Below are 10,971 nucleotides of genomic sequence, written 5' to 3' on the forward strand. Positions count from 1 at the left end.
GGCATTCAGTTGTACAACGGACAAGGTATTTCCCTTTCAAGCACTATAGAAAAAGTACTTATGTTACCCAACTTTGTTCCTGGTTATAATAAACTGTGTGCTTTTCATGTCATTTTTCAACTAAATAATTGTATTGTAGACTATGCTAAACATAAAAATAAATAAAAAACTTCCTGTGTGTGTGTTCGTGTGAGAAACTTGCCAGTTACTCCTCCAAAGCTGTAGGTGGCGATAATGCTCTGAAATGTCACGTCATTGCCCCACCGCCAACTGGACTGCGAGTTCAATCAATGACGTGGAATTTTCATTGTAACAACTAACGCCACACAAATGATATTTGTCAGCGATTTAATCGCACTGTACGAATATTTTTCCAACTGTCTTTAAAGTAGAGATTCGTGTAGTATTTATTAGTAGGAATAGAAGGTCTGAGACGCTTGAAAACGGTTGTGATATCGCAGTGAAACATGTGAGTACTTTGATTAACGTTACCAAGAAAAGGTTACTTTGCTGTGGTGTCACTGTAGCGACCAACAAAAGAAAGTCAATTTGCAGCTAACTAACGTTACTCAGTTTAGCTAAGAAGTGATTACAACGACAGTAAAATAATAACATTGCAACAACGTAGTTTACGTTAAATAGCTTGTTGGCTAGGTGGGCTACAGCAGCTAGCAAACCATAATCACCATGTCAGTTAGCTAGTCTATTAGCTATGAAAGTTTCTGTTTACAAAATCGTGTGTATTCTCCCCCAGCCAAAACTCAGGATGAGTAAGAACAAGGTGTTGAATCTGAAGGACAAAATCGATGGCAACGAGATGGATCTGAGTCTCTGTAACCTCACTGAAGTTCCTGTTAAAGAACTAGTAGGCCCACAACGACACACACATTACCTTTATAAAGCCATATATTGTAGGCAACAGTGGAAGCTGGTGGAATGAGCTACAAGAGGACAGGCTCATTATAATGGCTGGAATATGACAAATGGAATGGAGTCAAACGTGTGGTTTCCATGTGTTTGATACCGGTCCATTTATTCCATTCCATCCATTACAATGAGCCTGTCCTCCTTTAGCTCCTCCCACAAGGCGCAATTAATATGGAATAGTCATGTTGTCATACACTTGTGTGTTTTCAGGCTGCCTTCCCTAAAGTCACAGTCCTGGACCTGTCCTGCAACAATATCACCTCCCTGCCTGTGAGTAACCTTGAGTTAACCTAGTCCCAAAGGTGGTGATTCTTTCCATTGTGTACAGCATAGCCAGACACATTTACATAGAAAAAACAATGTATGCGAGAAAGGGCGGTGGAAACCCCTTAATGCCCAAATATTGATATAATAACCATCATATAGAAGCAAACTTGAAGTCACGCGATGACATTTGTGTGGTCCTCCCAGTACAAAGCATGCAGTTTATTAGGCTTCAGATAAAATATGTGATGATCAACTTCACAGGATGGTGAAAGTGCACGGTGATGAGTTTGTTGCTCCTTTCTAATAAATATTGAGGGTCTTATTCTGGTGACATGATCGATCTATCTTTGGCAGCCGTTTGACAAGTAAAAATAATTTCTTATCCATTATAATCTCATTTTGTAGGCTAGCCTACCAGCACTGTATCTGCGAGCTGTGGGCTATGCACACTTTCCAAGACCAGAGTGGGCACATTTGCTATTTAACGCAACAGTTTGTGACAAAATTATCGGTAGAGTTGGAAACACATTGAACTTTTTATTTGGTTCATGAAAATGTAAGCGATTTAAAGTACCTTTTATGTGCACTACGTCATCACACACTGCTTTTTATCCGCAACAAGTCAGTTTGGTGGTAACACACCACTGGTGGGAAAACGTGCATATTTACTTTATGCAGATTTTAGAATATTTGCATGAAAATCTGTCGCCAATTGGATGGAAACTGCAGTCTGATTTATTAGGCAAGAATGAACACAGCTCCAAATCCAAATGCTTGTCACCACAGCCTTCAGTTCGGTCAGTTGTGTTAGTGCTGGGCTGGAACTAAAGCCTGCTCACCCTGTTGCTCCCGCCTGAAGACAACTGGCTAATGTCACTGACTAATGTATAGTAGCCAACCCAGCTGGATGGTCAAGGAGTTGTACTATAATGAAGTAAAGGAGGAGAGATGTGGGTAGAGCAGGAGAGAAGACGCGTAGGGGGTAGCAGAAGTAGTGTACAGTACCTTGAGTGTTGAAATTGTGCAGACATTCCACTGTCTCCTGTCAGTGGATCATTGCAATAGGAGTGGAGAGATGATTATTACACTGTACATAACAGTATGTGTGTGTCTCCAGCTGGAGTTCTGCAGCCTGAGTCACTTGGTCAAGGTGGACCTTAGTAAGAACCTCATGACCGTTCTACCTGATGATCTGGGTCGCCTTGGCAACCTGCAACACCTGGACCTGTACAACAACAAGCTGACCATTCTGCCTGTCAGCTTCTCCCAGCTCAAGGTGGGTAACAAACACACACACACACTAGGGCTGGGAATTGCCAGGGACCTCACAATACTAAACCGTATCTAATCACTGAACATAACATTTTTTAATGGGGAAGCATGTTTCACCATTGTAACCCATGTTACAGAAAGACACAGATAATGAAACATATCTGCCTGGGTGTAGTAGTTAGTTCCCATCATCACCAAGCTCTTCTAGAGTAATAGTTATAGCAGGCAAACTACAGCACAATATAAGGCCCATGTTCATTGATGCAATTCTGCTGGAAATAAGTTGGACTAAGAACTAGAGAGAATGTATTCAAAGCAATCACCAGTATGTGGAAATGCTGCTGACTTGGCAAAATTAGTTGGTGATGTAAATAAGAGGAAAAATAGACATTTCTCAAACATCAGAAGAGATGACCTGCTTATTTGATTGTGGTAACGTCTCAAGCCAGAGGGGCATAGTGTTCCCATGCTCCAACAAGCTTCAAATTTGTATTTTTTTATTTTACCTTTATTTAACCAGGCAAGTCAGTTAAGAACAAATTCTTATTTTCAATGACGGCCTAGGAACAGTGGGTTAACTGCCTGTTCAGGGGCAGAACGACAGATTTGTACCTTGTCAGCTCGGGGGTTTAAACTTGCAACCTTTTGGTTCCTAGTCCAACGCTCTAACCACTAGGCTACCCCTAAAGTCCCTTTATTCTCCTGGCATTTTCGACACTATTATTCATTAACAACATCATCATTAGTATAGTAATCTGCTTCTATAATATATAGTCACATTTACTGATACTTAACTTTTTGGCAGAAACATTAGTAAAGCCCTGGGAATAAACTTTGAATCCGACCATCAACAGTAGGAAAGGCTAACTGTAATCAACCAATTATAACGTTTTACAACAATCAGAAATGTCTATTGTTAGTTCATTACAAACAGGTTTAAAAACAATGAGTCATACTTTCATGAACAAGACTTTACAGTCAACTCTACAATAAGGATAAGCCAGCTATCTTTGAACTCTGTAAACTCCAACATGACCACAGTGGCATATGGACAGAGGTTGAAGACAGAAAACAATTCACACAATCTCAACAGGCTTATTTTTTGTTGTTGTGTGTGTGTGTGTGTGTGTGTAGAACCTGAAGTGGCTGGATCTAAAGGACAACCCTCTGGAAATCAACCTGGCGAAAGCTGCAGGAGACTGTCTGGATGAGAAACAGTGTAAACAATGTGCTGCCAGGGTAAGACTGTGAGGGAGGCAGAGGGAAGTAGAGGAGATTCCACAACTCTTGGAGGACAATGGAAGTTGATAATAAAGCTTATTCATTGTTAAAAGAAGCAGAGGGAGGTAGGGAGGAAAAGATGGACTGAGGGAGAGAATAAGAGGTAGGAAGGGAAGTAGAGATGAAGAAATATGAGAAATTAAGGGAGAATGGGGGAGGAAGGAAATGTTGGGACAGACTAGGGTTATTTGGTTCCAGCATGGTGCAATATCATTTAGACTACAATATGATTGTAGGTTCTCCAGCACATGAGGATCCTTCAGGACGAGGTGGACAAAGAGAGGGAGCGGCGCTTCCTAAAGGACAAAGGTGGGTATTACAATGCAGGTGCCAGTGGTCAGTCAACCTAGGTCTGTGTCCTGAATGACATCCAATTCCTTATGTTGTGCACTACTTTTGACCAGAGCCCTATGTAGGGAATAGGCTGCCATTTCCTGCCCTAGTGGCTATGGGTTCACTCGTGTTATTTCATAGTGTTTTAACATTGTTAGCGCAGAGCAGCTGATATTACTGACTATATAGCTTTCCATGCTTATAGTGTTCAAAAACATTATTATTCCTCACTGGGTAATCATTGAATGAGACAAAAAACGTTAACGGAAGCTGCGGGGCAGGAACACCTGCTCTTTCCATGACATGGACTGACCAGGTGAAAGCGATCTCTTATTGATATCACCTGTTAAATCCACTTCAGTGTAGATGAAGGAGAAGAGACAGGTTAAAGAAGGATTTTTAAGCCTTGAGAGAATTGAGACATATTGTGTGTGTGCCATTCAGAGGGTGAATGGGCAAGACAAAATATTTAAGTGCCTTTGAACGGGGTATGGTAGTAGGTGCCAGTCGCACCAGTTTGAGTGTGTCAAGAACTGCAACACTGCTGGGTTTTTCATACTCTCAATAGTTTCTCGTGTATATCAAGAATGGTTCACCTCTCAAAAGACATCCAGTCAACTTGACACAAGCATTGGAGTCAACATGGGCCAGCATCCCTGTGGAACGCTTGACACCTCAAGAGTCCATGCCTCGATGAATTGAGGCTGTTCTGCGGGCAAAAGGGGGTGCAACTCAATATTAGGAAGGTGTTTCTAATGTTTTGTACACTCAGTACATTGAACATGATAGAAAGTGAACATCAAAGCTTAAGAGTTTCAATCTTGTTACAGTTTGGGTTCGGGATATAAACTGATTGGGACATTTGTAACTTAATCTGTTTTCTTTCGTCCATCCCTCCATCGCTTTAGAACTGGAGAAGAAGAAAGAGACGAAGCAGAGAGAGAGGGAGGCGAAAGAGAAGGAGTCGCGTAAACGAGACAAGGCAGAGGAGAAGGAGAGGAAGAGGAAGGAGTACAACGCTCACATGGCTGCCTTGGCCATCCAGGAACAGAAGAATAAGAGAAAAGAGGAGAAGAAAAAGAGGAATGGACAGATAGCAGCAGGTATGCAATGGGAGTGTTCCAGGTTGTCCTTAATGTAGTCGTGCAGCTCACATGTTGACTACAGCACACGTCACTTACTCCCATCTCTCTCTCCAGATAAGAAAGCAGCTGAATCCGCCCCTAAAGCCCGAAGACGCTCTCTTATTGGCCTGCTGTTCAAGCTCCTCCTGCTGGGATTGGCTGGCGTCGTGGGGGTGTGTCAACTAACGGGGCTAAAGGAGGAGGCAGTCTGTGTGCCAATCAATGTTGCTGTGGATGACGGCCTCTCCTGGGTCCGGGAACAGGAAGTAGATGTAAGAGTCAGAAAGCTGGTGGAGGAAGTGGATATCAGAGCCAGAGAGCTGCTGCAGAAACTGTCCTCTCTGGTGCCACAACTCTTGGAGCCGCTCGGAGTCGTACCCACGGCAACGGAACCCGTGGAAACGGTAGAAAACTGAGGATGAACTGACGAGAATGAAAAATGGACGATCAGCTTAAATTCCTATGGAATTGTCCTGTCGTCGCTCCTGGTTTCCCCTCTTTGTATGCGCTCTGTTTTTAACCAGTGGCTGTCTGCGTCAAAATTCACTTACACCCTAGTTCCCTACAGTATGTGACTCTAGTCCAAAATAGTGCACTATTAAAAAGGAATAGGGTGTGATTGGAGACTTGCCCTGTGACACATGCACACTCCCAAGTCAACTCCCAGCCAATGTAGATCTGGATAGGTGTACTGGCATTCAATATGATGGAAATTAATTTGCCTAATAGAGGGCAAGATGAAGCAACTATATACTGCTTATACCTGTCCTATTCCTTTCAAGTCTACACTGGTGTAAAAGGTGGGGGTTGATTTGGGATTGGGCAATAGTGACAGGCCCCGCCTGTGCATCTTAGATCTGGGGTAAATTGGCTACACTCTTTTGTAATGCATCATCTCTGCTCAAGGACTGTCAACATTAATAAATGGCTATAAGCTTGAGAATGGTCTTTGTTTAGAGACGTATACATGAGAATGGAGCATCATGGCATGCCTCAGTTGATTGAATCAATGGAAAACCCATAAATATAATTGGGGGAAAAACCTCTTACCACTTTGGCAATTTTAATATCTACATAGTACATTTGTAGAGTTACAAAACACTGACAAACAACCTTGGACGGCAAATATACGTTTCTGTAAAAATAAAAGACGTAAGACACTTGACATGATTGGAATAGGTAGATGACTACTGACTACAAGCTCTACAATACATTATCATCCAAGCAAAATACAAATAACTTTGTCCCATTATATGGGTGAAAACTGTACTTCTATGAACAGTGTTTCTGACAGGGCGTATCACCATCAGAAAATCTACTGTGCTCTGTGGAGTCTAGATAGCAAGCGTGAATAGAGTTCAGGGAATTGTTTTTAGACCCACCGAGTAGCCATTAACTATTATTATGGTTATTAAATTTGAGGCCTGGAGTTTTCCCCGGCCATGTATAAACAACAAAGTTCCGTTCAACGGTAGCCTATAGCAGCCACAGGCCATGGGGTCCTTCGCCCAATTAAACTCTCCATTCCAGGTATTCGACTGTACCCAGAATGCCTTTGTCTGACAGGAGGAAGTTGCCCCTAAGCGCTGATCTAGGGTCAGTCTTACATTCCCTCCCTAATGGTTAAGATTGGGTGCTGATCCTAGATCTGTGCCTAAGCGCATCTTCTACCAAAGCCAAATTCTGTTTCTTCTCCTCGAAGTGTGCAACTGTACACTGCCCCTTCCCCCTATGGATTTAAAAGGAATGGACAGATGTAGGAAATGTGTTAAAGTCCCTCTAGTCTAACCCATGATTACACCCATCCAATGCTTTCTAAATGAGGGGGGAGTGAATGAACGCACACTTCGGGAAGGAGGGTAGCGAATCTGTAGCAGCAGTGGTTCACAGGGTGGCGTGTGACGACGTCACTTCCTGCCGGCTGTCCCGGTCCTTCCTGTACTCTCTCTCCTGCATGAAGGCCATGTCCCCCAGCAGCCGGGTCCGCACCGCCTGGTCCACCGTCATGCCCAGGGTGACCTCCCGGAACACCTCGCTCACTGACAGCTGCAGGGGGCAGAAGTCAAGGGCTAGGGGTTAGGGTGAATATACAGCTACAAGAGTATCATACTTTGGAAAAGACCTAGAGAAATGAGGTACTCTGACTGCATATACAATAAATACACTTGAACAATTTCAGTGTTTTCAACGTAGCCATTGAGTTGGGGAAACTGAACTGATATACAGAGCTATAATAATCCCTCTTTAAATAACTAAAGTAAGGATGACCAACATATTGCAGTTGTTTATAAAGGTTTCCCCTAGGAGGGGATGTGATTAACACCACATATAAAACCCTGCTTACCTCGTGGAAGTGGAACCTTTTGAACATGGCAATGCTGACTTTGTTGTCCAGACCGATCTTTGCCTCAAACTTCCGGATCCCAAGTTTGGTCACCCCTGACAACGGAACACAGCACAGCTGTTACTATGGCAGCACAATCACAAGGTTCCAAAACCCTGATTCTAAATTCCAAACGTTTTAACATCTCAATATTAATCTAAATTTATGTCATAGTGAAATATCTGTACGTACCATAGCAGATCATCATCCGTGTGACCTCTTTTCCCAGGCCTTTGCCTCTGTAACTGGGCTCTACACAGGACATGAAAACGCTGTGTGACTGATACAAAAGCAGGAGTATGTGACCAATTATATTAATTGACAAACTGAGTACAAACAAGGAACAAGTGAAATTGTGCACCCTTGTTGTAGCATGTTTATTACACATTTATTATAGGTGTGTGTGTGTGTGACCTGCGATCATGATCTCCAGCTCAGCGAGGGAGGAGTCACTGGGGTCCGTCAGGAAGATGTTGACATCTCCCACCATGCACTGCTCTTCCTGTACGGCAGGGTCCGCCCACCGTTGTTTATCCAGGATGATGAAGGTGCACTCTGAAAAACAGAGTTTGGGAATCAAAACAAACTAAAACATGCATTTTAAAATCCCCTTTACTGGGTCAAGACCCTACATTACATGAAACATTCATGAGAGAGAGAGCAAGACAGAGTGACTACAATAAGGGCGTTAGTGTAGAGACCATCCTAAAGAGCGCCTTAAAATACCACAGCTTGTGTGTGTGTGAGAGTGTATGACGAAGGCTCACTGTCATCATCCTCCCTCCAGCTCCTCTGCATGTCATACTCCTGCTCTAGAGTCAGCGGCTCAGATGCAGTCAGCTGCTGCAGCTCAGGACAGCCCATCCACTGGTGGTACCTGTCATGGAGAGGTAGATAAGATACATGGAGAGGTAGATAAGATACATGGAGAGGTAGATAAGATACATGCACAGGTCACGGGTGCAGAAAGGGACAGGTAGATACAGATAGGAGATCAGGAGAGCTGATCCACGGGTAGTAGCTGCAACCACACAGACGGGAAAACAGGTAGATAAAAGGTAAATGGTGAAAAACAGATGCAGGTAAATAATGTATAAGTGCAAGCCTATACAATAAACTACTGCTAGTTATTACATTCTGCAACAACAGAACGTAATCTTTTTATAGAATGCAACAAAACAAACACAATGAATACGTGATTTCACGACTAGAATAAGCAATTACAGCGGGACAATCAATGACAGTGAATTGAACAAATTACAGTTTTTTTCCTACCTGGGTACATGATCTGCGTTGTAAGGCACCAGTACGACGCTTTTCCCCTCCAGTAAGGTATCTTCGTTTATTCTCATGATGAGTGTTACCTGACTGACACGACAGGCGACACAAACATAAGCTAACGTTAGTTATCTAGCTAACTATCCGTCTGCTATGGATAATTGTATGTTATTTGCTGACAAAGCATTTATTTTGATTTTCTTTCGTTGGAACAGCTAGCTAGAGACAACTTCACAAGCTAGCTATTCATTCATGTCAGCAAAACTAGGCAGCTAGCTACTTACTAGCTAACTAGACGTAATCTCATTGGCATTTGTTAGATATGCTGTTGATGAGATCTTTCATGAGAGACTTTCCATAACGAAATCTGTGCCATGTTGTCATGTTTTAGTAGCTAACGTTACAGTTGTCAGTTTTCTAGCTAGCTAGCTAACTAACTGGCTACTTACCTCTGAAAAAATAGCTACTTCCTTATTCTTCTTCTATTATATCATGGCGGTCCGCAAACATACGTTTAAGGTGCATGCCGCCACCTACTGTTCTGGAGTGTGCGATCAATCATGGCTGCAGTCCAAACTCCAGGGCTGCATTCCAAACACTTAAAAGACACACCCTATCCCCTCAGCCCTCAAATTAAGTGGACACGTCTGATTTGAGGGTTTAGGGCCGAGGGCTGTCGACTTTTGAGTTTGAAATGCAGCCTAAGGTTGTGTTTCAAAGTCATAAAAGACACACCCTCGTCCACTTACCCTCACCTTATGCCCTTTGGGAATCCCCGCGGGCCATATTTGGAGGCAAATGTTTGAGGTTTTTAATATGATAACTGATGATCAATGGGCACCACTGTTGTCGGTAAATCGACCCTGCTTACTAGAAGTTTAGATAGCTGGCCAGTAGACTAACACACAATGTTAAAAAATATATATATATTGCTGACATGGGCTAGTTGAGTGACTGTCGATACATTGTCGATACATTTCAAAATTACACATTGCATATTCTATTACTTTAACTCTCAACAGTAAGTTGAGACCCCGACTGAGTAACTAAAAAATAAATAAATTGGTCCCAGGCCTACATAACGGCGCCCTGCAGCCGCAAATGTATTACAAATAATAGACAGAAATACCTTAGTTAAGTAAGTAAATATCCTTTGCTGTGAGACTCAAAATTGAGCTCAGGTGCATGCTGTTTCCATTGATCATCCTTGAAGTCCACCTGTGGTAAATTATATTGATTGGACAGGATTTGGAAAGGCACACACCTGTCAACTGTCCTGCTAAACCAAGCCATGAAGTTGAAGGAATTGTCGTAGAGCTCCGAGACAGGATTGTGTCGAGGCACAGATCTGGGGAAGGTCCCCAAGAACACAGCGGCCCCCATCATTCTTAAATGGAAGAAGTTTGGAACCACCAAGATTCTTCAAGAGCTGGCCGCCTGGCCAAACTGAGCAATCGGAGTAGAAGGGCCTTGGTCAGGGCGGTGACCAAGAACCCGATGGTCAGTCTGACAGAGCTCCAGAGTTCCTCTGTGGATATGGGAGAACCTTCCAGAAGGACAACCATCTTTGCAGCACTCCACCAATCAGGCCTTTACACTAGAGTGGCCAGATGGAAGCAGAGAATTAGGCCTACACATTATACCTTGCCATGCACTGCATTCTTCTGCTGCAACTCCATCATAGTCCTTCTCTGCATGCATCTCCAACACATTTGTAGTTTAAATTATGCTATTACTGGCCTATTTGTAGCCTGTTTTCAAATATTAGATTTTGCGTTGGCATTGGACATGGGAACAAGAACACTTTTTCTCCATTTGGATTTGTTTACACTTCAAGGATATCCATACACAATGCGTCTTCGACTACCTCTGGAGGTGGTCAGGAAGATCTAATCACAATCAGATCACAATATGTCTTTTGATTGTCTACACCTGTCGAGAAATGTGTACACAATCAGAATGTGGCCAACATCAGTACAATAGATGCATGTTAGAACCAGGTATAAATGGGGCTAGGTAGTATGCAATTAAATATTTATTTTAAAAAAATATATTTTTCTTTCACTTTAGAAATGTGAAGTAGGTAGTCAAATTTAATAACTGTTT

General features: G+C 42.8%; 2 protein-coding genes across 4 annotated transcripts; one reads left to right on the forward strand and one right to left on the reverse strand.

Annotated features, from left to right (window-relative positions):
• The first annotated feature begins 262 nt into the window (after positions 1–262).
• LOC139381493 (leucine-rich repeat-containing protein 59-like) lies at positions 263–6,144 on the forward strand. Its single transcript, XM_071125085.1, has 8 exons — positions 263–469; positions 755–865; positions 1,138–1,197; positions 2,312–2,470; positions 3,601–3,705; positions 3,984–4,056; positions 4,989–5,183; positions 5,280–6,144. Exons 2-8 carry the CDS (start codon positions 767–769, stop codon positions 5,618–5,620), a joined length of 1,032 nt encoding a protein of 343 aa, XP_070981186.1. The 5' UTR covers positions 263–469; positions 755–766; the 3' UTR covers positions 5,621–6,144.
• A 90-nt stretch (positions 6,145–6,234) lies between these two features.
• LOC139381494 (N-acetyltransferase 9) lies at positions 6,235–9,356 on the reverse strand. 3 transcript variants are annotated; one of them, XM_071125087.1, is made up of 7 exons: positions 9,315–9,356; positions 8,863–8,955; positions 8,355–8,464; positions 8,002–8,142; positions 7,780–7,839; positions 7,549–7,643; positions 6,235–7,250 (listed from the first exon to the last, which is right to left on the reverse strand). In XM_071125087.1, the coding sequence occupies exons 2-7, from the start codon at positions 8,937–8,939 to the stop codon at positions 7,089–7,091; spliced, it is 645 nt and encodes a 214-aa protein (XP_070981188.1). In that variant the 5' UTR covers positions 8,940–8,955; positions 9,315–9,356; the 3' UTR covers positions 6,235–7,088. The 3 variants fall into 3 exon arrangements, with proteins under 3 accessions (XP_070981188.1, XP_070981187.1, XP_070981189.1); XM_071125086.1 differs by having other exon boundaries at positions 9,150–9,318; XM_071125088.1 differs by having other exon boundaries at positions 8,863–8,951; positions 9,150–9,316.
• Positions 9,357–10,971: the final 1,615 nt, after the last annotated feature.

Source organism: Oncorhynchus clarkii, chromosome 23, assembly GCF_045791955.1.
Source record: "Oncorhynchus clarkii lewisi isolate Uvic-CL-2024 chromosome 23, UVic_Ocla_1.0, whole genome shotgun sequence".
NCBI classification, from domain to species: Eukaryota; Metazoa; Chordata; class Actinopteri; order Salmoniformes; family Salmonidae; genus Oncorhynchus; species Oncorhynchus clarkii.